The 23255-nt window shown below is 46.9% G+C and overlaps 2 protein-coding genes across 10 annotated transcripts in view; both read left to right on the top strand.

The window, feature by feature from the left end:
* C10H1orf74 (chromosome 10 C1orf74 homolog) overlaps positions 1-3336 on the top strand; it is a 134656-nt gene extending 131320 nt beyond the window's left edge. For both annotated transcript variants that reach the window (XR_013426524.1, XR_013426523.1), the window contains one exon: positions 15-3336. The gene's annotated coding sequence lies outside the window, so the exon portion shown is untranslated. The remainder of the gene's footprint in view (positions 1-14) is intronic.
* Lamb3 (laminin subunit beta 3) overlaps positions 9-23255 on the top strand; it is a 43637-nt gene continuing 20390 nt past the window's right edge. The window contains exons 1-8 of one of the 8 annotated variants that reach the window (XM_078022746.1): positions 3380-3470; positions 5185-5343; positions 6020-6074; positions 6170-6466; positions 8009-8096; positions 8852-9006; positions 19481-19595; positions 20159-20232. In XM_078022746.1, coding sequence (XP_077878872.1) covers positions 8066-8096; positions 8852-9006; positions 19481-19595; positions 20159-20232 — 375 coding nt within the window. In that variant the 5' untranslated portion in view covers positions 3380-3470; positions 5185-5343; positions 6020-6074; positions 6170-6466; positions 8009-8065. Of the gene's footprint in view, positions 92-1105; positions 1184-3379; positions 3471-5184; positions 6075-6169; positions 6467-8008; positions 8097-8851; positions 9007-19480; positions 19596-20158; positions 20233-23255 lie in introns of those variants that run through there. The other 7 variants (XM_078022744.1, XM_021729219.3, XM_078022743.1 and 4 more) reach the window with 7 other exon arrangements.

Raw genomic sequence — 23255 nt, 5'->3', positions numbered from 1 at the left:
CTTAATCTTCACAGGATCCATGGGGAGCTTTGTCATGATTCCCATTGACAGAATGGGGCTTCTGGATGTTAGCTGCAGTGTCCAAAGTCTGGTGAGTGCAGAACTGGAACTTGAACCCTCATTTCTTTAACTATAAAATCTAGGCTTTTCACTACCGTCCTAAGCTACTCAAGCAGAGCATCCTAGAGCTGAAGATGTACTCAATATTTCCCACCCCTGGCTGCAGCTTAGAATTCCCAGGGGAACCATTAAAATGTATGAATGTCCCTGCGCATCTATAAGTTAATGAACGTTCTGGGTGAGACCTGGCCTGACCTTTGTATGTGATATTTTCAGTGCTCTGAATAATTCTGAGGGGCAGCCTAGATGAGAACTAGTAGAATTTAAACCCACTCCCTTTTTTTTTATAGAAATGACAAAACTGAGGCCCAGGGAGTGACTTGCCCAAGGTGTTTATTTATTTATTTATTTTAATTTTTGTACTGGGAATTGAACCCAGGACCTTGTGCCAACTAAGTACATGCTGTACTGCTGAGCTATATCTCCAGCCTCAAGCTTTCCCAAGTTTACACTTCTATAATTCTATATATTAAGTAGCAGAGTTGGAGCTAGGTCAAGTCCATACATAGAGCCCTGTGTGGCCACAGGTTCTGTGGGAAGTAATGATTAAAAGGCTTTAGATGGTGTTGCTTCCAGACAGGTCCCTAGACACACCCATACTCTCTTCCCCTCTAACCACAAGTGCTTATTTCTCCACACTCAGCCCTCAAATGCCAATTTGAACATTGAGACATTTGTTCTGTCTCTCTAGTGGCCTTTTCGTGGTCATATTTAGAATGTCAAAATCTCATGTTGTAGCTCCTCCGTAGCCTGGGGAGAGGGTGTCAAGATGCAGACACCTCCCTTACTCTCAAGCATGCCTAGGTCCTCTGTTCCCAGATGCTCTGACCTGCCGGAGTGGCTACATGTTGCCCTTTCAGACGGTTGTACATATCTTTCTTCTTGGTGAGGCTGGGCCACTGCCACACGGTCAGCTCCACATGGCAAATCTGCGTCCAAAGGTCACAGAGCCTGGAGTTAGACCCTGAGAACCCAATACCCAGAGGTCAATGGCTGAACAGAGGTAAAGAGGGTGGAGAGTGGAGGAAGGAGCATGGCGCAGAGCCAGCTTGTCTGGAGGAAGGTGAGAATCAGGGAGGGGTTGGAGGGAGTGGCAGGAGAATCTCTCCTTTACCTTCTTCTCTGGGAGCCAGCCAGCTATGGTCAACATAGGGCTCCAGCAAGCTGCAGCCAGCACTGGGCTGTACTTCTCAGGAAGTGTGAGGCATCTGGGGATGTGCTTTGAGAGGCAGAACAGGAGTAGAGGCCCCAAAGTGGCCCAGGAGCCTGACCGCAGGGCAGGGAATCCCCTTCTTTTGGTGAGGGGAAGTTGTGTTATCTGATCATGCCCTTTGCTTCATGATCTGTCATCTCACTGCCATGTTTGCCCAGTCAACTTCTTTGTCTTCCCACCCCTCCTTGTTGACTCTTGCCCTCCCTTGGAGCAACTCTGTTGGTGAAGGAGAGAGCCATGTTGGTATATGCCAGAGCCCTGAGATGGTACCTTTCCCATCTGTGCCCACACAAGAGAAGCTGTGAATATGGAAGACCTGCAGGAAGGTCCCTGAGCATTTACTATATGCCAGGCACTTGGAAAAGAGTAGTGTCTGTTCTGGATGTTTCTATAGCATCAGCACCACCTCTGAAGCCCCAGTCAATAGCAGTGCTCCAAGGGTTGGAACAAGAGCAAAAGAAGGAATTTTGAGAAGTTGGTTCTTAATGAGATTTGGGAGACATATAGTCCAGAGTCTGATGGACTAGAGAGGATGCAGATGGGACTTTAGGTGATGTGGCACAACTGCAGCCCTATGAAACCATCAAGAATATGAATGTTGGAGCAAACTGGTCTTGGCTCAAGTCACCAGTTACTAGCTGGGAATGATTGAAAACGGACCTGATTTCATTCATCTGCAAAGTTAGGGCACCGAGGTATGTGCCCCCACAGGGTTGTGGCATGCCGCAGTCTGGCTAGGCACAGAATCACGAGCCACTCAAGCAGGAACAAACTTTATTTTTGAAACTGCCGCCAATACCCCGGACGCTCCTGGGAAGATTGCCGATGGACACACGCGGCGTTCTCCTGGATCCCAAGAGGAAGTTCCTCCTCCGGAAATCCTTCCTACCGCACTTCCCCAACCAATGGGAACTCTCCAGGAGTCCCCGTAGCAGGCCGAGGTGGATAGCAGGAGTCCAATATCCATATGAATGTAAATCTTAACATAATCATATCATCTCAATGGCTAGCTGGCGTCACCTTTCAACCAAAAATGCCATGCATCATATTACTTGGCTGTGGCTCTTAGCAGTGGCAGGCATTGAGTGAGAGGACTTAAGAGTTGTACCAGCCACACTGAGGGCCCTCAGTCATTGTCAGCTGTGGTTGTCAGGTCGACTGCCTGGTTTCTCTAAGATCTCAGTCCTGAGCTAGTTTGCATGTTTGCTGGTAGGCAAATGTCCTGGTTGAGTAGGCAAGGGTTAGGGAGAGGGGAAGGTGTGGAACAGAGTCATCCCATCTCAGGTGGCCTCAGCCTCCTGTCCTGTGTGTTTGGCCCCAGCCTGAAGCTGGCTCCCTTCCATGCCTCTGGCACATTCCAGGCCCACTTTCTCTCTCTGGTTCTAGGGAGAGACACAGAGAAGGTGACCAATTGTCTGGATAGCTGGAGTGTAGGACCACGGCAGCTTTAGTCACGTGGTTAATCCCCAGGACCATTGCTGGGGCCCACCCTGTTCCCCAGACAAGGACTCAGTCATGACTCACTGTATTCAGATGGTGCTTGAGCCTTAGTCACCTGGTGCCCCTTCCTCCAACACCTGAGTGCAGCAGCCTGGAGCAGGCTTGCTCCTCCTCTTTTATTCTCTTCCTTTCTTCGTCTTCCCTTGCTCCGTATCACTTGATTGCTCAGTGATCAGATCTTGGCTGCTTTTCCTGGCAACTTACACTGTTTGAACCTGACAGATGGATAATGGAGACAGTAGCTTCTAATGCCACCCCCATGTTCTAGCAGAGTCATTGCCAGGAGTGACTGCTAAGCAGGCAAAGGAAGGTACTGCCTATATTGACAATTTTATCATCTGGGATAGGTGCCTCAGAAAGACCTCAAGCATCAGCTGACTGAGGCATGAATTTCAACAATTAATAATCCATTCTGGTGACCAAAAGCCTGGACTGCCCCCTTCAAATGTGTAAAAAAAAAAAAAAAGCATGAGAGACTCATTAAATGATATCAATTATTCATACTTCAGTGAGAATATTTTTATTGCACAAATAGTGAGCACCTACCATATGCCAGGTGCTTGGAAGAGAGTAGTGAACAAAATACACAACCACCTTTACCTTCCTGGACTTAACATTCTATTGGGGAAGACAGAAGGTAAGCATGATAAATAGGTAAACTATTTTATGTTGGTTAGATGATGGCTAGTATTGCCAAAAATGAAAAGAAAGAAAGAAAGAAAGAAAGAAAGAAAGAAAGAAAGAAAGAAAGAAAGAAAGAAAGAAAGAAAAAAGAAGAAAACAAAAACCCACCAAAAAATGTGAAGTAGGTGGGGTTGGGTGTGTTAGGAATGTTGAACAGATATGAAGCAGGAAAGTTGGTTGTAAAATTAAATAAGGTAGCCAGAGTAAGCCTCATTGAAAAATTAGAATTTGAACAAAGACTTCAAAATGGTGAGTTAGCTTTGAAGATATGCAGGGGAGGAGCATTTCAAGAGTCAGGAGCGGCTGAGGCAAAGACCCTAAGACAGAGGCAGACCTGGGGCATCTGGAGGCACAGCGAGGAATCTTTGTGGCTGGGTGAAGGCAGGGAGGGGAAGTAGCAGAGGTAGAGAGGTAATGAGAGGCTGGTGCTGAGTGAGATGTGGAGCTCATGCAGGGTTCCCAGAAGGGGAGTGAAGTGACCTGCTGTGTTCGGCTTTGACAATAGACCTGTGCAGAGGAGACCAGGTCTGCAGTTGCAGAAGTCCAGGGCAGAGAGGCCCATGCAAGAAGGTGGAATTAGATTCTGGTTACTTTTGGAGGGAGAAGCTAATGGCATTTACCGGTAGATTGGTGTGGATGTGTGAAAAACAGGAGTCAAGACTGATTTCACCAGCCGCTTTCCCAAGTAAAAGTTCTAATGAACCAACAAGGCTCCAGGGGAGAAGAGCCCTTTGTAGCAGGAAAGTGGCTGGCAGGGTGAGAAGAAAGGGGTGTGCAGAGGAAGGATGAGGTGCTTGGGGCACGTCCCCATCTCCTCTTTAGCCCTGGTCAGACCCCAGCTGAGCCTAAGGTTCTATTTTAGAATTCTGGGTGCTTGGGGTCCTGATTTGGGAATGATCAATGTCCTTGAAGAGGAGGGCTACTCTTGGCAGTCTGCATAAACAGCTTCCTGAGCTTTGCTGGGGAGTGCGTGGGGGGCCCTAGCAGAGCAATTGGTGTTTCCATTCTGTGAAGCCAATCTCAGGGATCTGTCCCAGCTTGTGAAGTCTGAGACACCAAATGCTTATTTACCTGAGCTTCTAGCCTCAGAAAGGGGGAGGAGTGGGGATTTAAAGAGCTCTAGCTACTCATGGTGAGGTCCCCCACATGTCTGCCCTGCCTGCTTTCCTCTGGTCTAGGAACTGGGATTACGACACCTGCTCTCTTCTGCTGAGTTAATTATTACTGAGTTCTTTGTCATATCCTTTGGTGATGGGCAGAGAACGAAAGTCCCCTGAAGTTTTATGTTCAGAGTTGAGGCAGTGGAGAGAGAGAGAGAGAGAGAGAGAGAGAGAGAGAGAGAGAGAGAGAGAGAGAGAGAGAGAACTATGTGGGAGGGCTCAAAATGCAGGGACTTCAAAGTGACCCTTTTCTGCAGTGGACTTGATGGGGGTCTCTGTGTTCTGCAGGGCTGATGAAGTCAGGTTTCTTGTTCTGACCTCTGCTTGCTGAGTTAAGGCAGATTTCACTGGAATTCTTACAGTGGGCAAGACACTAACATTTATTGGTACGCCAGCTATGCATCTAAACAACTTACTGCCCACTTGCTGCTTACAGTATTCTCCCACCCACCTGAACCTGTGCTAAATTAGAATGTGGGAGTTAGACGTACCTAATTTAATCCACAGAATCCTACATTTGTCCCTAAGTGTTCTCCAACCAATTGCTTGGGCATAACCCCTGTGGTGTAGACAACTTTCTGCTTAGAAGACACTGAAATGCTAGAATGGGAAAGAGACTCCTTTAAAGTGCAACTTTAGGCAATAATGTTCCAAAAGGATACCAGGGTAAGTGCTCCAGGGTCAAGATCGGGACTGAATGACCTTCCATGTCTCCACAAAAGCCCTCCGACCCAGCAGGGTGGGGAAAGAGTGTCCAATGAGACCAGCCTTTCACCCTGGACCTGTTTCTGCCATTTACAGTGGTTCTTTGCCTAGGATCCCTCAGCTAGGAGCCCGCCTAAGTCCCACAAAGGGAGCCCTGTTCTCTGGCCTGGCAGAGGGCCAGGGGAAGTCTGCTTTGACTTTTCTAGTCCAGCTCTGCCTCAGCTTTTCCTTCCACCACTTGTGGTCAAGTCTGTTTTCTGGCCCTCGGGGCTGGCATTCCTGCCCAGGAGGGAGGGGCTAGCAGACCAGCCCTCCCTGCAGCCCAGGCAGTGACTCACAGGTAGTTACCTGTCAGAGGGCTCCCTGCCAACTCTGTGGAGGTAGCCAGAGGCGAGGCTTGGAGTTCTTCTGTTCATCCCTCTAAAACTTCCCTGGAGAGTTGAGCTCTGACCATTTCCTGATCCTTTTAAGGATCCTCCAAAGTTCCCCAAGAAGCTGGGATTTTCCACATTTTCCTCTTGTGAGGGGTCTGGATGCTTGAGTCTTCTCCACCTGCCAGCCCAACCATATGTCTAGGCTTTAACATTTTGTATACAAGCTCTGCTTTTTGTGTCGCCTGCTTAGTCTTCTTGTCTAGGGTGGTCCAGGAAATAAGAGGAAGCTGACCACGACTGGCCTTGGAAAGATGCCAAGTAAGTGCCTGGTACCAAATTGAGAGCCTTTGCCCACTCCAGGGGTACAGGTCTGTAATGATCACTCATATTTGCCTGGTGCTTTCTGTTTGCAGGACCCTCTCCAACCCTCAAGGCACCCATAGGTCGGTGGGCACTGCAGAGCCTTGCTTCAGAGCCTCAGGATGGCCCACTTGCCCAGTCTCGTCTGAGGGTGGGGGTGCAGTGACGACAGATGGGCGTGACTGCTACCAGATTCCTGAGGCCCGCCCTGCAGTGGGACTACGCCCAGCCAGGGAGTCTCCAGAGGTGAGGCTGTTGTTTAAAACTTTGAAGCCAAGAGAGGAGACCCCCACATTTGAGGGGAGCTCTTCGAGAGGCGATCTGGCGAGGGAACAGTATCACCGGGAGAGGTATGTTACCTGCCTTCACCTGCCCTGAGGGGGCGGGTGGGGAGCAGGGCTGTCTCTGGGTGCCTGGAGCTGGTAGCAGAGCCTGATTCTTTCCTCCCTCTGGGAGCTCACCTGAGTGAGTGCACCTCCAAACGCTTGGTTAAGATGTCTGCTGCTGTTTGCTCTGCTTTTCTACCTCTGATAAGCACCTCAGTGACTTAGGAGAAAGCCGGTTCAGGTCTGGAACTGAACACAAAAGAGAAGTGGGAAGGGTGGGCTGGCCCAGCCCAGAGTGCTTCATTCCTGGGGGATTTCCAGCTCTGGGGTGGGACTGCAGAGAGAGCACTGGACGAAAATCGGGAGGTAGGTCTCTCTCTTAGGTCACTGACAATCTTGGGACCTTAAGCTGCATGCTGGCTATTGGAAGGAATTATTATTTTTCTCTTTCCACTTTTTTTTTTTAAAAAAATTATTATTGGTACATTATAGTTGTAGGTAGTGATGGGATTTTTGTTACATATTCATACATGCACACAACATAACAATATAATTTGACCAATATCATTCCCTAATACTTACCCCCTCCCTCTACTTCTTCCTCCCCCCTGGTCCAGGTTTCTCTACTTATCTCCTTTTGATGGAAAAAAAATTATTTTAAAGCAGTAGGATTTAAAGGTTTAAAGTTGACAGAAATGCCCCCAGATTACCCATGCCAGTCCCCCATCCCTCTATGCCAGCTAATGGAGTGTGTGGCTGTCATTGGAGTAGAGCAAGGTCCAATCCAAGGCATAGGGAGGACACTGCAGGAGGAAGGATGGAGCATGCCTCCACGGGGCAGGCGCACCTCTGGGACCCCCCACTTGAGGCTTCTGAATCTTCATTTCCAGCTGCCTTCAGATTCTCTGCCCATAAATGTGATATTTTGGTTTACTTTCAGTTTAGATTAAATCCTCTATCACTCTTTAAAATACAGCCAGGCCCCACTTGTCTCCCATTGCCTCCCAGTTATCTGCTTAGTCTAGAATTATGCTCACCACAGCCTCAGCCTCACCGTGGCTCTTGGTGATGCCAATGGTGGGAGAGGGCTTGCTCCCAGGCTCTCAGCCACTTGACCTATTTGCCTGTTGGACTGTAGGCTGGACTGTAGGTTGAGACTGCTGGTCCAGGCCCTGAGGAAGATCAGTCTTCTCCCTGGAGGAAGGAGAAAGGCCTGGGGTCTCTCTACAGCTCTCTTTCTGTTCCTTTCTACTCCCCACGTCCTCTTCATGGCCCAGCGGAGTGAGCAGGGTTGATCCTCCTTCCTAACCATTTCACAGGAAGAAGTTGAAGTCTGGGAGGAATGGGATTTTCCCAGGGTACCCTGTGAGTCACACAATAGCTGGGAAGGGGTTCTAGGACTCTGACATTTTCCAAGATTTTTGGTTACAAATGTGCTTGCTGCTTGCTGTTAGCCAGGACCCTAAGTAACAACTTCTGAAAAAAAACAAAAACAAAAACACATGAGCCCAAAAGCTTAAAAAGAAAGGGGCTCATGTCCCCTAAGGAGGTTGTATTATTTTACAGAGTCTGCTTCGCTCTGCCCAAAGGTGAGGGTCTCTCTGAGGATCACCCCACTGGCTGATGATGAGGCTGTTCCTTTTCCTGTGTTTTGGTAAGTGTCCCTGGCCCATGTCTCGTCCTATAGCAGGGAGGTGACCATCACAGGTAGAAGAGAGTTTGCCAAAGTCTAATGGGGATATCTGTGAGAGTTTCCCGTACTCTGTAGGGCCTTTGAGGAAGAAGATTCTCTGCCTCTCTTGAAAGGCTCCCAAATGTCTTTTATTCTTATCTGAGGGTGGTGTGTCATTTCCTGAGCACTTGACACCATTTATTTGCTACCCTCTCACTTTCAAGCAGGTTCTAGAGCCACTGTGACTTGAATTTTTGATTTTCTAGTGAATCGTAACTGAATACCTGAAAAAAAGTGGCTGGATCAGTTTTGCAGATAAAGGAGTAGAAAGAATGCCGCCTCTCTCCATCTTCCACAGATGGCTCAGCAGTCCCCTCCTCTAGGCTGTTGACAGGACATGCATGAGGCAAAAAGAGCTTTATACCATGTCCTGGTGGCTGGGTGTGTCTCTAGCTTGATTCTAGAATCCCCTGTAGACACAACATTTAAAGGTTGGGTGGGTTTAGGTTGCCATGTTTCTCCTCTGAACATTCACCTCTTCTCCTTTTTAAACTTGGGATTATAGGATATAAAATCAGATTTCTCATCTAATAGTATTGGGACTATAATCATTACCAGGGGGGACAGGAGTGAGACAGAGGGTCCAGTCCTGCAAATATCAACTCTCCTGAGGGATATGTGGCCAGTTAAACCCTCCTCTCTCTGGGCCGCACCCTAGCACACCCCTGTGATTTCAGCCTTGCCCAGCTTCCTGCGTGCCCAACAAGCCTGCTCCCGTGGGGCCTGCTACCCACCTGTTGGGGATTTGCTCATTGGAAGGACCCGGTTTCTCCGAGCTTCATCTACCTGTGGACTGACCAAGCCTGAGACCTACTGCACACAGTATGGAGAGGTAGGACCTACTTCTATGGCCTCTTGAACTGGAGAAAGGTAGGGTGGGCCTGCCATTTGTTCCCTGAGTACTTAGAGTGTGCAACTGTGAAGAGCAGAGAAATATAAGAAACTTAAGGCTAGATCCCTGCTTTTAAGGAATTTACATGTTAATTGGGCAAGAGAGAATATACTCAGAATTAGCCAAATGTCCTTTTTCTCTCTTTCGTTGGATAAAACTGGAAAGGTTTTTTTTCTCAGCCCTTGAGCATGGGCATTGGCAAAGGATAGATTTCAAGCTTTGGGGATAGGCGAATGGACAAATATTGATCTCTTATGCAGAATCTCGGGTGCCATCTTTGGTGGTCAAAGATAAGACTGGTGGAACGTGGGGGCTGGGATGTGTACTGACTGGTGTTCTTGCTACAATGTGACCCAGTTGAGCATGGTCCCTCTGTCACCACCACTTTTTTGACCAGTGTTGGAGTGTGGGTGGGGCAGAGCTAGAAGGAGAATATATGACTAGAGGCTAGAATCTATCTTTTGCATTTTGCCACTGTTTTGTGTAAGGGCCAACTTACTTATCTGTTAGTGGTCCACTGGAAAATACTCAAACTTGTTAAAAACAAATCAGTGAGATAAGTGAAGAAGTGACATGAGGTTATCAGTGACAGTCAGATAACTGATAAATTGGAAAAGAAACTGAACAAATCCAGGAGCTCAATTCTGGGAGCTATGTTGATTAACATTGCCTGTTAGGTAATTGGCTTTTTAAAAGAACTGTTGTGCTTTTTCTTCCATGGTGCATCTGAATCTCTTTTGTAGGAACTTTTCCCTTCAACAAGGTGGGATCTTTCTTTGCTAAGTTGAAATTAATTACTCAGTGTTTTCTTATCTTCAGGTTGCTTTATTAGTCATTTTGCTGCCCTCAAAACATAAGCCTGGCTGGGCATGGTGGTGCATGCCTGTAATCCTAGAGGCTTGGGAGGCTGGGGCTGGAGGATTGTAGGTTCAAAGCCAGCCTCAGCAATTTAGTGAGACTGTAAGCAAGCTGGCGATACTGTCTAAAAATTTAAAAACATTAAAAGGGCTGGGGATGTGGCTTAGTGCTCTTTGGTTTAATCCCTGGTACCAAAACCCAAACCAACCAACCAAATAAACATAGTCCTGAAAGAAGTGGTTAAAACATGGTTTGCCCTGAATCTTTGCAGCCTTTGGGGGAAAGAGAGAGAGAGGAAGAGAAAGTGAGATTGATTGATTGCTATGAAGGAGACTCGGGTTATTTATGGTTTCTTCTTTCCAGGTGCCCTTGTCCTTAGGACTCGGGAAGGTGGTATCTGATATGGCCTCTGGGCTTCATTGGCCTTTTAGTTCCTAGTGTTCTCTTGGCTATTTTTAATAATACTGAATAATAACTTCAGAGGTGCTGAGCAGAGATGGCTGTGTCTCACCCACTTGGATGTGGGAAAGCCCATTTGACAGGGTTGGGTACAGCAAGTACTCCCTATGGGCCCAGATGACTCCACAAGCGTCGGGGGACCTGGAATTATTGAGCTTTCTAGGTAACAGAATGATTTTAGCTGCCCCCTTCCTATATTCCCCACTGCCCAGTCATATGCCTTTGAGCCCATGTCTGAAAATTCCAGGGATACCTCTTGCTGGTTTCTTCATCAGACTGACTTGCCTTCTAGAAGGGGAAGCAAGGAGAGATCAGAAGCCCCCATATTGGGACGTGCCCTTGCTTTCAGCCCTGTCTGGACAGCCTCTCCCCTGCTAGTCCTGGGCTTTTGGCTTCTCCATGGTCTGCCCTCTCCTTCTCGCAGATGCCCCAGGGAGCCAGCTGCATTCCATGTTTGTAAGCAGCCCCCTGAGAGCTAAACACAGTGCTTGCAAAAGAGAAGTCTAGACTTTTGCAACCCTGGGGATGGATAAATCTCAGCTATTTTCCTGCTATGAAAGCTGAGAAGCATTAACTCTTTTTCTATAAGGGAAATAAACCCAGATAGCCTTTGGAAAATAACAGGGGATGGGAGCATCTTGAAGGAGGTGTGTAATTCCAGGTCTGCCATTAACTTGTGGTATGACCTTGTCTGCCAAATTACCCTTAGTCTTGTTCTTCTCTTTTATGAGTGAGTGTTGGACAAGATGGTCCCTCTTTTGCTCCCACATTCTTTGGGAATGAGCCAACTACTGACCACCAGCACCTCTTCCCTGCCCTCTTCTTCTCTTTTTTTTTCATTTATTTTTTCCTCTCCTTTACATGCCTAAGCTTCTTATAGGCCATAGCTTCCAACGATGGATACATATACTGATGACTCCCAGCAGTGGTGGCTGTGTGAAAAAATTTAAGAATTCAGATTTCAACTGTGTTGAGTTTCAGTTCCAGTCTTTAAGTTTCTTTTGTTCTTAAGTGATACTAGCAGCAACTCTCATTTATGAAGCACACATTATATACACTAGGCATCATACTAAGAGTTTCATGTAAGCTAATTGTCATGACACCCCATGGGTGGCTCTTGTTATTCATATGAGCTATTGGAAAGTTTTCAGTATGTGTTGGGACCTTACTCTTCTGGTAGAAACACACAGGTGTTGAGAAGGCACAGGGGCATGTTCTGGAAAGTCACAGGTGGATGATACAGAGCTGTTCACCTAAGTACCCCTTCACCCTTTGACCTCTCCTTTCTACCAGCTCCCACTCCCATGTACACACCATCCTCAAGTTAAGGCCTCTGATTAGTGCCTCTGTTCTATTTCCATGCAGGGGTGATGTGGCGAGCCCTGAGCCTAGTACAAAGTCACTGGGCACACACTGCCTGCTGCTGATGTGGCATGGATTCAAGTGCAGTGGGGGTTCATGACTTTTGGACATTTCTGTCTTACTGCACCTCCCACTTCCAATCCCACTGACTAACAGAGGGAGATGGTGGGGTGAGTTACAGGAGTAGCAGGGACTCCCAATTTCAATATTGTCTCTCTTATCTCCTGATCTCTGAGAAGCAGCTCCATTTTTGTGGACCCATATTAGCCTGTTTGCATGCTACCTCTCCGTCTGATTTTGTCTCAGTGGTTACATCATACTGGTCTCAAGGGCTTGCTCTTTGGGTTTTGGATTCATGTTGCAACCCTTGCAATGGATATTGGACTTAGCCAGGTTTGCCCTATGGCACCTCCTCCCCAATTCCCCAACTTTGGCCTTCTGGACGGCAGCCCGCCTTGATGACGTATTAAATGTCTGGGCTTGGGCCTAGGCTGCTCTTTTTCAAAAAGGCCTGAGGCTGCACTTCCAGCCCATCCCCTTGTTTGCTGTCTTCTAGCTCCAAGATGACTTCTGGGTAAACTCACCATCACCACCAACACCATTATTTCTTTTGTCTCAAGGCAGAGTCAAGTGACTGTGTTACCTCCTTCTCCTCATTCATTTCTATGCTGTCCCAGAGCTTCATTTGGTAAATAGGAGCAATTGACAGCACCCACTTCAAGGGTTGCTCTGAGTATTGTGTAATGGAATATGCACAGTGGATGCGAGGTGCCTGGCAGAAGCTGACTGTTCTGTCCTGTCTTGTCCCTGTCCCTGCCTCCGGAGGTTGTGTCTGCATGCAGAGACTGCCCATCTGCAGATCCCCCTCCTGAGCATTTCTTTCTTGATCAGGATGCATGCTCACGTACCTCGCTGAAATCACCTCATCCTGGGGTTGGTCTGCTCTCGGCCTCCCAAGGTGATTGCTGCCAATCTGATCCACAGTGGGCTGCTGAAGAATTCAAATGCAGTCACTGCCGTCGGTGACATCACCCCAGATTGGGGGTGAAGACTCTCTAGTTCTGGTCCTGGTTTGACCTTTAGAATCAGTTGGAGACCCTGTGAAGGTCATGACTCCTTTTCCATTTCCCATTTTATGAAATGAAGGAGTTGAGTTAATCAGCCTTTTGCTCAGTATTAGTGACTGCCTGCTTCTGAGAAAACTGAGTGACATGTGTGACCCTGTAGGTCCTCAGTCTTTCTCAGGGCCAGGCTGCAAAGACCAAGCCACATCCACTGGTCATCTGTGGGCTGATACCCACCCTCTAGAACCAGGGAGTTTTATCTGGAAGCTTCGAGCTCTGGGTTCTGCTCCCAGTAATGTCTCTAACCTTGTGCTTGCTCCCTTTACTGTTCTATTTATCCCCTACATCTCTCCCTTTTTTGGGGAAAACTTACTTATCCAGTTGCCTAAATAACAGTCTTACACAGCACATTCCTCAGGTTAATTAACTGTATAAACCAAACAGCTGTCATTTTTATCTCTTGGAAAGAAACTGGGGAGCCGCAGCCAGTTGGAGATTCCCTCTTTCTCAACACACACACAAGCATACCCATACCCACATGTGCACACATCAACAGCCACTGCCCGTTTGAGTCTGGCAATTGTCTGTTTTCTTGACCTTCAGTAAAGCTATTGTGTAGGCTGAGGATGTGTTCCTATGTGTACAATCATCACCATCCTTTGCCTACAGAGGGCTTTGAGCCTGTCTGACCAAAATATGGGTTTTTCTGTTTCCCTGAGGCCTAAGGTCTAAAAATCCCCAAACTCCTACTTTTGGGGTATCACTGTTTTGGATGGAACATTGTTGAGATTCTTGTTTTAAATGCAGTCACCCCTAGGAAAGGCAAAACATCGACCTATGATCAACCATTCAGATCTCAGCGAGGGTTTATGGAAACTTAACTGTGACTTCTGCAGAGTCTCAAGAGAGTAAGACCAAGGGGGAGTCAATTTTGAGAGAAGAGAAGAAAATGAAAAGGGGCAAGGTAGGGGATTGCTGTCAGAGAGACGCCAAACATGGGTTGGTAAAATATGAGACCCGAGGGTCCTGACTGGTATGAGTGAGGAAGAGGGGCTTGTGGAGCAAAAGGGAGAGAATAGAGGGGAAAGGTGTAATAGAAGACTTAGACCCATAACCAGGATGGCTTTACGACTTTGCTGGCCTGGCCTCTTGCCCCCCTGACCCTAGGGTTCAGCACCCTGGAAGTCTCTGGGCAACATATGCCAGGCCTACCTTATTTCCTTGACAGCCTTCTGCCCTCTGCCTGGAGCTGTAGAATGCCATTGCCAGTCATGGAACCTGTAGAGGTCCCAGACACACATGCCAGCTCTCCACACTCAGGACGAGGGGCACATCTTTGTTTCTAGACAGGTCTGTGCTACAGTTGGGAAGGGAGTACCCTGCAAACCCATTCTAGTCGGCAAATTCTAGTAGTTGCCAGCTCACCTCTGTCCTCCTTAAATCAGAATAGCATAGGTAGGTTTGAGTCAGACAACCTGGGACAAGAATCTCTGTTTCATCCCTTCCTAATTTTATGGGCTTGGACATACTTCTTATCTAAAGTTCACTTTCCTAATCTGTAAAAGGGGAATACCCACCCACTATTTGTAAAATGTAATTGAATTTGGAAAGATAAAGTAAGATTTTATATATATATATATATACACACACTCACACACACACACACAAACACACACACACTGCTCATGAGAGAGACTGGTGCAGTGTAATTTCGGGGTGTATAGTATGCATCATCTCTATAATCAGCTTCAGAACCGACCTTTCTAAATTTAGTTAGGGTGGAGATAGGGCTGCACTAAGTTAAGGCTCTGATCAAAATTTCACTTCATGATAAGGAAAAAACCTGAAGTTGAAAATGGCTCAAAACAGCCAGCACCTGCCGCAGGCCCTGACTTTTGACCTTGCCCGGCAATCTCCTTTCCCATAGAAATGCTGCAGCTCATGGAATCTAACAGAGACTTTGCTGACTAAAGACCTTCAGGGATCCCTCTCCCACTGTCCTCTTCTCTAGGAAGAGAGTTTTTCTAAAACAGCATCTGGCCAATGTCTTATTTTTCCCCTGCTTCCTTTGTATACTTGCTGGGAGCGCTTTTGACTTCTGGGCTGATAAGCTGGAGTAGAGGAGAATTCCAATAGCATGTTGGAGCACCATGGAACTTCATTATCTCATCAACCCCTGCATTTTACCAATGAGGAAGCTGGTGCGGAGGAAATGCCTTTTCTTGAAGGCAGCTGGTTTTTGTTTTGTTTTGTTTTGTCTTATTTTGTTTTGGTCTTGGCTTCCTTCTTTTGGCCTTGGATGGTGGCCATGACCCTGGCTGTAGCTTCTTAGATGGACACAGGCGGTCCCCTGGCTCACTCCTGAGAGGGAGCTGTGCTGGGTATAACCCAAGCCCGTTCTCTCCTATTTTCCCCCAGAATTAGCTCTGTGTTCTGCAAAGGCACAGAGCTTTTCATTTGCATTTGCCTTTCTTTCTACCCTTCTCCACTGAGATTTAGGCCCCCCACTGGCCCTTGCTTACTCCTCTGCCCTCCTCCAACTCTCTGGGAGGGTTGTCTTCCGGCCAGACTGCTGAGCTTCTAGAAAGCTCTAAGAGAGGGGAGAAGGCCCAGCATTTCCAGCTGGAGAGCAAGCAGAAGCCAAACTGGCTGGAGGCCTGACACGCTGAATTGATAATACTGCTGCATCTCTGAGCTGGCACAGCCAGGAGGATGCTGGCCAGATGACCCCAGAGCGGGAGGCAGCTGCAGCTGAGAGCTTCCATCTCTGAGGGAGACGGAGGCACGTAGCACCCATGAGAGGAAGAGCCTCATGCTGAGACTCACCTACATGCATATATATGTGTGTGTACATGTCCGGGCTACAAATGAGCTCACAAGAATAAAATAGACAGGGACACTGAGGCCCAGGGGAAACAAGAAATATGCAGCTTGTCTTCATACAGGCTTCTGTCACAAGCTGCTCTATTTCAGGCCTTCATCCCACCAGCTAGTTGACAAGCTGAGCTACTTAAAATACCTGTCTCAAGCCTGTTGGCTTAGCCTGCCTCCAAGGATTGAACTAAATCCCTCCTTAGCTATGTTACTATGATAAGCAGCACATAGTTTTTAAGCCCATGAGGCCATCTGATCCCTCCATCAGTGCCTGCACACGTGGAAGGAGGGTGAAGAAGGCATGGAGAGCCCCGACTACCCCTGGGGAGACCAAGGGAGGAGGCAGGGGAATAAGCCCGTGCTGAACACGCTCACATTTTTAAGTCTATTTTGTTTTCTAATGCTGTCTGTTTTTTGAGTATAAAAGTTAATATATATTCAAGGTATAAATGTTTAAACATATTAAAAGATAACAGAAAAAGAAAAATGAGACCTAGTATCCTGTTACCCAGATATTAGGTTGAACTATCTAGTTGTTATGTTTGTAAGTCAAAATGGGTGAATATCAGCAATTTCATATGGTGTCATCTAATATATGGCTATATTTCCTTCCAGATATTTTCTAAATGTTTAAAAGTATGTTTGAGGTGATGTTTGTACAAGTTTATGTCCAACTTTTTTTTTTTCCCCATAATTAGGAATGTAGTCACTCCTTCATGTAATTAAACTTTTTATTTCAACTTTTTAAAAATTTCTTTTTGTGTTACTGGCAATTGCACCCACTAAACTGTCTTTAATAATTACATAATATTCTGTCATTTGGGAGTATCAAGGGCATTTCCACAGTCTCTAGCTCTTTGTCCCATGGCCCAGGGAAAGAAAGAGCCTTGTTTCTGGCACTCTCCTGGCCAAGGGCAGGCTGGGATCAGCTCCCAGCAGAGCTGGGAGTGGGGAGCTCTGGTGACAGGCGCCTGGCGGGAAGGCAGCTGGCCCTTGTCTCTCCTCAGGACATGTGCTGAGTGCAGACAGAGGATGGGGAGTGGAAAAGTTTGCCCCTGAGGGGCTGGGCAGAGTGTGGAGAAGGGCATGCTCATTGCCAGGGACCAAAATAGGGTTCTGGAGGGAAGTCAGATTCCAGCAAGAGCCTTATCTGGCTCAGAATGGACTATGGTCAAGGCCCAGGTATTCTGCAGGGACACGTCTCCAGTCTTAGTGGTCACTGAGTTGAAGAAGCCGATTCTTCTCAAAGACTCTTTGCCTTGGGCATCTCCCACGATTGGCTTCAGGGTCCGCATAAACCCTTCTTGGAGTTCACTGGGCAAGATAGAGATGGTCACCCTTTACTGTGCCTCTCACAGGGTCTACTGTTTAGATGGTTTTCTATGGAAATAGGGGGTAAAAGGGAGGGGAAAAAGTGAGGGTGAGAGAGGTAGTTAGGGACTCTTTGGTGCTGACACCGGTGATGAGTCCATAGGAAAGTCATATTGCCTCTTTGAGCCTCAGCCTTCTCATAAATAAAATGGGATGAGCAGTACTTATCACATAAAAGTTATCATGAAATTTAAATGGGAAATTGTATTGAAATTACCTATTATAGTTCTTGGTACATAGTAGTCACTCCATCACTTCTTTGTATATTTATTTATTTTTGCTATGGGGTCTCACTATGTTGCCCAGGCTTATTCTGAACTCCTGAGCTTAAGCAATTCTCCTGCCTCAACCTCCAGAGTAGCTGGAAGTACAGGCCCATCATTTAATATTGACATTTGATTTTCTCCTTACTCCTCACCCCTCCTTTTAAACTCTGGGTGAGGGAAGAAAGTGTCTATCAATAATATTAATGAAAATAGTTGGTATTTATTGGGCATTTACAATTCATTCATTCATTCAACAAGTATTTAGTGAGGGTCTGCTATGTGCTAGATGCATTTCTAAGCAGCAGGACTACAAAAGGGAAGGAAAGCAATCATCATCCCCCTGACCTCATGGAGTAAACAAACCATAAACTATGATAAATGCACAAATGTCAAGTGGAGATATGTACTATGAAGAATAATGTAGCAGGGCAAGGGAAGGGCCAGTGACAGGGATGGGGAAGGGACAGGTGGGTAGTGGGAGCTGTTTATATAGGGCACATGCGCTGGCATTATTTGAGCATTAAACTCCCAAAGGATAGTGTTTAATAAGGCGGATTTTGATTATGATGAGGATGCCTCCAAGCATCAGGAAGGGTGACAGCTCTCTTCTTTTGCAGATTGGATGTGAGAGCTGGGAAGTGGAGTGGGAAGCCCAGGCCCAGGGCAGGGCCTGTGGCTCCCCCATTGTGTTCTCTGGGTCCCACCTTGTTGGCAGTGGAGGGGGAAGATGAGTGCAGGGGAAGGAGTTTCTTCAAGTCAAGGCACAGGCACGACACACTCACTCCATCTCTTTGGAACTGAGCTGTCAGTGAATCCATTCAGTTCTAAGACATCAGCCTTGTCTGTGTGTGGCCTTTTATGAATGTGGTGGAGTACGAGGAACCAGCAGGCTGCAGAGATGGCCACTAGAGCCCCTTCTCAATTGTGATGAAAGGAGGTTTAGGGAAGAGCAGAGGCCTGGGGTATGTGGAGGTCCAGTTGTTTCTACCCGGAAGGACTAGCAGGGTAGGGAGGTTCTATCGAAGACTTACTTTTGCTTTGTAGAAGGAAGAATTTGTAGTCCTCTGGATTGTGCTCTTGAAGTTGAGCACAGGGCTTGGGATCATGCTTACTCAGAGAAAAGCAATTTTGTATGTATAACATGGGGGAGCGGGGACAAAGTTGTTTTGTAATCTGTGTTGTGTATATGTGTGTGTGTGTGTGTGTGTGTGTGTGTGTGTGCATGTGTATGCATAGGCACAAACTCAAAGATCAAGGTACATGTGGCCTCCATGGTCATATATTTTTCTTGGTGATCTCTTGCTGCCATGGAGCCCATGGGGTTCATAGCACTTGAAGAGACAGGCACAGTCCAGGGAAGATGAGGTTTCCTGGGGACTTCCTCAGTGAGGCTGGCTTCTTTCTTATGGACAGGGAATATGAAAGTGGGGAGACCCTACAATCCCAGGTGCCTGTGCTGGAAGGCCCTGGAGACCACTTAACATCATCCTCGCTGAGGGCAGGGCCTTTGTTTTGTTCACTATTTTAACTCCAGAGCCCACAGTTGTGCCTGGCGTTTGGTTCCTACTCCATCAATATTTGTTGGATGAATGAATGATTCTAGTCCAAACCACACTCAATTTATAAAGAAAATCAGTGTAAGAAGCAGGTTAACAAAGCTAGCCCTGAAAACCCAAATTTCTTTATCAGTTTTTGGTGTCCCCTCTCCCTGATCCTCAAAAATCCCAGTCTTCGCCAGGCAGGCTTTCAGGGTAAAGGAGATCAGATATAAAACTTTGCAGCTTGCATCTGACGCATACTTCATGCTAAACTGATGCAAATCTCTCCTTCTTCTTGTAGCCTTTGGCACTCTTCTCAAGTTTCTCTTCAAGACAATGTTGTGTTTCAAGGTTATTTTTTCTATCGCTTTTTATCCCTTTACAGATACAACATCTGTTCACTATTCAATTGTATGTTAGTAGGGACAGAAGGAATTAAATTAAAAGATGTCCAATAGCCCTGTTTTTAAGAAATTCACCTTTCCAGGTGTATTAATGAAACCAATGGCTCCCTGGAGGTAGGATCCCACAGAGGGCATGATATGTTGGGATCTCAGGACACAAGGGCTAATTTGATGAGGTCCTCCCGACCCTGAGCCTCTGCCATCTCCCTCCCCAACAGTGGCAACTGAAATGCTGCAAGTGTGACTCCAGGCTGCCTCACAACTACAATAGTCACCGAGTGGAGAATGTGGTCTCATCCTCTGGCCCCATGCGCTGGTGGCAGTCCCAGAATGGTGAGGATCTCCCACCTATAGGGGCTCAAACTTGCGGCAGGTGGCGGGGGGGGGGGGCTCCACAGGCTGGGGCTGGATGGAGGTGCTCAGGAACCCTTTGGGTTTCTAGGTATTTCTTATGGCAGTGGGGCATGGGAGGTTGACAAGCAGAACCTTCTCTCTATATATTTGAGATCTGTTGGGTGTTAGAGGTGAAAAGCTTTTTGGATGTTAAGGAAGGTTATGAGGAGAGAGAACTGCCTTTATTCCACTCTATGGAGTTTCAATGGGTGGTGCATGGAAAGAATTGAGCTTCAGAATCAGTGTGGACAGACAAGTTGAAACCCACTAAGCTGTGAGAAGCATCACGCGATGGCAGGGAGGAAATTTGGCCAAAATCAGATAGGATCTTGAATAGATCACCCAAGTGCAAATGTACTGGTAATCTCCTCTCCCAGCGGTAAACCAGAGAATCAAGGTTGGAGTGTTTTGCACTTCCTAGAGCTAGTCTAGACCAGGACCTTATGCAGGCCTGGGAAGGTGGGAAGTCTCTGACTTAATGCTTTTACCATTTTTCCTTTCAGATGTGAGCCCTGTCTCTCTGCAGCTGGACTTGGACAGGAGACTGCAGCTTCATGACATCACAATGGATTTTAAGGTGTGCTTTTTGGAAACGGTGATGGATAAGAGAGACGGTCCTGCGCTATGTGGGCTTAGGCCGTGGAGGAGCAGTGTTCTTGTCTTCCCAGGCTGGGAGAGATAGCACCAAATGGTGCATGGCCCCCTCTCCAGGTCTGGAGGCATTTACCACGAGCTTATATCGTGGTGGCAACAGAGGAATGGCTCTTGAAAGGAGTTGTGTTGCTAGGCTCCCTGTCTTGTTTATGCCGAGATTGTCTATTCTCTTCCTCTCTGTATCCCCTATCCTTAACCCATCTGATTAACTCAACTCTGCCAAGTACTGATTCTGCTGGGCCCGATTGCTTATTATCCACTGTGTATTCTGGTAGACTCTATTTAATAACTTTGCAGATGACTTTAAATTTAGCCAATAAGCGAAGAACTATCCATGCAAAAGATGTCCCTTTAGGATGGCTCTCTTGATGGGCCTTCCACTCCTCCAGTGCTATTACTTTTCAAATGATTTTCAGATTCTTGGACTAATTTCTGAGATAATCCTTTTAGAGAGGACATTTCCTTCATTCTTCCCTTGCTTAGGGCCTCACTTAATCCTCACAGTTACTGGGATTGGCCTCAAATTTACAATACTCCTGCCTCAGCCTCCCATGTCACTGGGATTACAGGTGTGTGCCACTGTGCCCGGTGGGAAAAAAATTCATTCATTTGTGACAGGTCATTTTTTTTCTTTTCACAGAAGCTTTGATTTCATTATTTCTACAGAAATTGTTAAATATGAAAGGATCAAGTTTGGTTAATAAGATTCGATGATCAGGAAAAGCAATATGATTTTCAAGAGTTAAAAAGTGCTTGGAGTTAAAAAGCAATAGGACCTAATTTCTTACATGACTGGGAAAGTTGGCTCCAAGAGCCACGCCTTGCGCAAAGGTCAAGAGTATTTTGAGAAAGGACAGCATTGCTTGAATGGATGCCCAGTCTCGAAAGGTGACAGTTTTGAAGGGCAACTGTCACTTGGGTGGACACTCTTAAATGGTCTCATTGCTTTATGATGCTTCACCCATTCATCTCTTTGTCAGTTCTTGTCACACACATATTGGACACTGATTACATGTTGGGTTTGATGTCAGATGTTAGGGGTAGAAAGATAAGTAAAGCTAAATCAACACTCTTCAAGCTGCTTTTACAATATGCAGGGAAGACCGAGACCTAGTAGTGACAGTGTAATGGGTGTTGGGACATTGGTAAGAATAGGCCTTGGCGAGCATGGGAGGGGGTATCCAGCTAGGTCTGCCTTGGTATGGGGATGGTGGTAGGGTTTTCATAGAATGCATTCAGGGGAAGATTAAACTTCATAGATCAGTAATAACCAGGGCAAAGGCAATATTCATTCCAGGCCAAGAGAATAGCAAGCACCAAGGCCAGGAGGTGAGACAGGAAGGTTATACAATTGGGGAGGGGGCCAGTGAATCCCTTCTGGGTTTGGTGGCTAAAAAGCATTTATGGAGGTAAGAGGGCTGTAGACTGATGAGTGGTGAATTTACAGATATAATGTGTAGGGGGCAGCAGACTAAAGATACATTCATCCAGAAAATGTATACTAATCACCTACTGTGTGCTTAATGCTGGGGATACAGCTGTGAGCGAGATGGGCCAATCGGCCTACGTTCTAGTGTGTTGTTTTCTGAACCAAGGGTGATTTGGCTGTCTACATTTCCCTAGGGGATGTGTGGCAATTTCTGGAGACATGTTTGGTTGTCTCAACTGTGGATATAGTATTGACATCTGATGGGTAGAGGTCAGGGATGTTGCTAACCATCCTACAGTGCACAGGGCAGCCCCTCGAACTAAGGGTCATCCAACTCAAAATATTAACAGTGCAGAGGTGGAGAAATCCTGGTCTAAAGTGAGAAAATAAAAAGTAGTAAACTAAAAATTTGGAAATTGTGGTGGGTTTTCTGAAGGAGATGCTGGGATAGGAAATAATGGTGGGGTGGGGTGGGATGAGCATGGTGTGGGCAGAAGAATGCGCCTTAGGTAGGTATAAAAAGCTCTCCTCGAGGAAGTGACATTTAAACTGAGAACAGAAGATGAGAGGGGGGTGCCCTGGGGTAGGACCATTTTGAGCAGAAGCAGGACAGGAGGACTGGCACCAAGGTGTTGAGGGAGTGAGGTTGGTGTGGTTAAACTCTTGTGGAGATGGAAGTGTCTGAGGAGAGTGAGGAGGCAGTCAGGGCCCAGGAACCCAGGGCCTCTTCTCTCACAGTCAGAAGATCTGATTTTAAACAGAGTGGGTTGGAGGATTTTTAGCTAAGGAATGACACAGTCCATGTTTATGTTTTCAGAGAGAGAGCTCTTTCTGTTTGGGGCAGGTGTGACCGAGTTAAGAGGTCAGAGAGAATGGATGAGAGGATGTAAGATGGAGAGTGTGGGGAAAGCTAAGGGGTGGTGGTGGGGTGAGAGGAGGTGGCACGGAAGCTGGAGAGGTGGGCCTGATTTATGTTCTATTTTGGAGCTTGAGTTTATGAACTTACAGTATAAGAAGTGGCACAAGCTGGGAAGCCACCCTGAATGGAGATAATCACCAAGAAAAGGGACAGGGACATATGTATATCATGCCTAGAGCTTGCATTTTATCTTTAGGCCAATGCAGATTGATAGTGGAGGGTCATGATCAAATAAACGATTCAGGAAGACCTCTCTGGTGAAGTGGGGGGAGTGGTTGGAGGTCCAGGACAGAGGCTGGACGTGACTTCCAGGCTGTGGCAATAATTCAGGCTCAGTATGACCACAGCCTGGACTATGGCCATAGATGACCATATCAGAGATGAGGAGAGGGCGGGTGCGGGGGAGAAGAAGGACAGAACCCAGGTTTACTAGGGATAAAAATGGTTGCCATGGGAAGTGCAGGTGTGGGAGAATTTTCTGGCATGGAAGACTGGTGGGGGAAGTGGGGTAACTGATCTAGGAGGGATCACACCTTCTGGAATACAGATTTTGTTTCTGTTTCTTTCCACAGTTTCCCTGGGCACAAACTTCTGTGGT

Source organism: Ictidomys tridecemlineatus, chromosome 10 (assembly GCF_052094955.1).
Source record: "Ictidomys tridecemlineatus isolate mIctTri1 chromosome 10, mIctTri1.hap1, whole genome shotgun sequence".
In the NCBI taxonomy this organism is placed as follows: Eukaryota; Metazoa; Chordata; class Mammalia; order Rodentia; family Sciuridae; genus Ictidomys; species Ictidomys tridecemlineatus.
The sequence above is the reverse complement of the archived record's forward strand: the minus strand, read 5'-3'. Positions and strand labels throughout refer to the sequence as shown.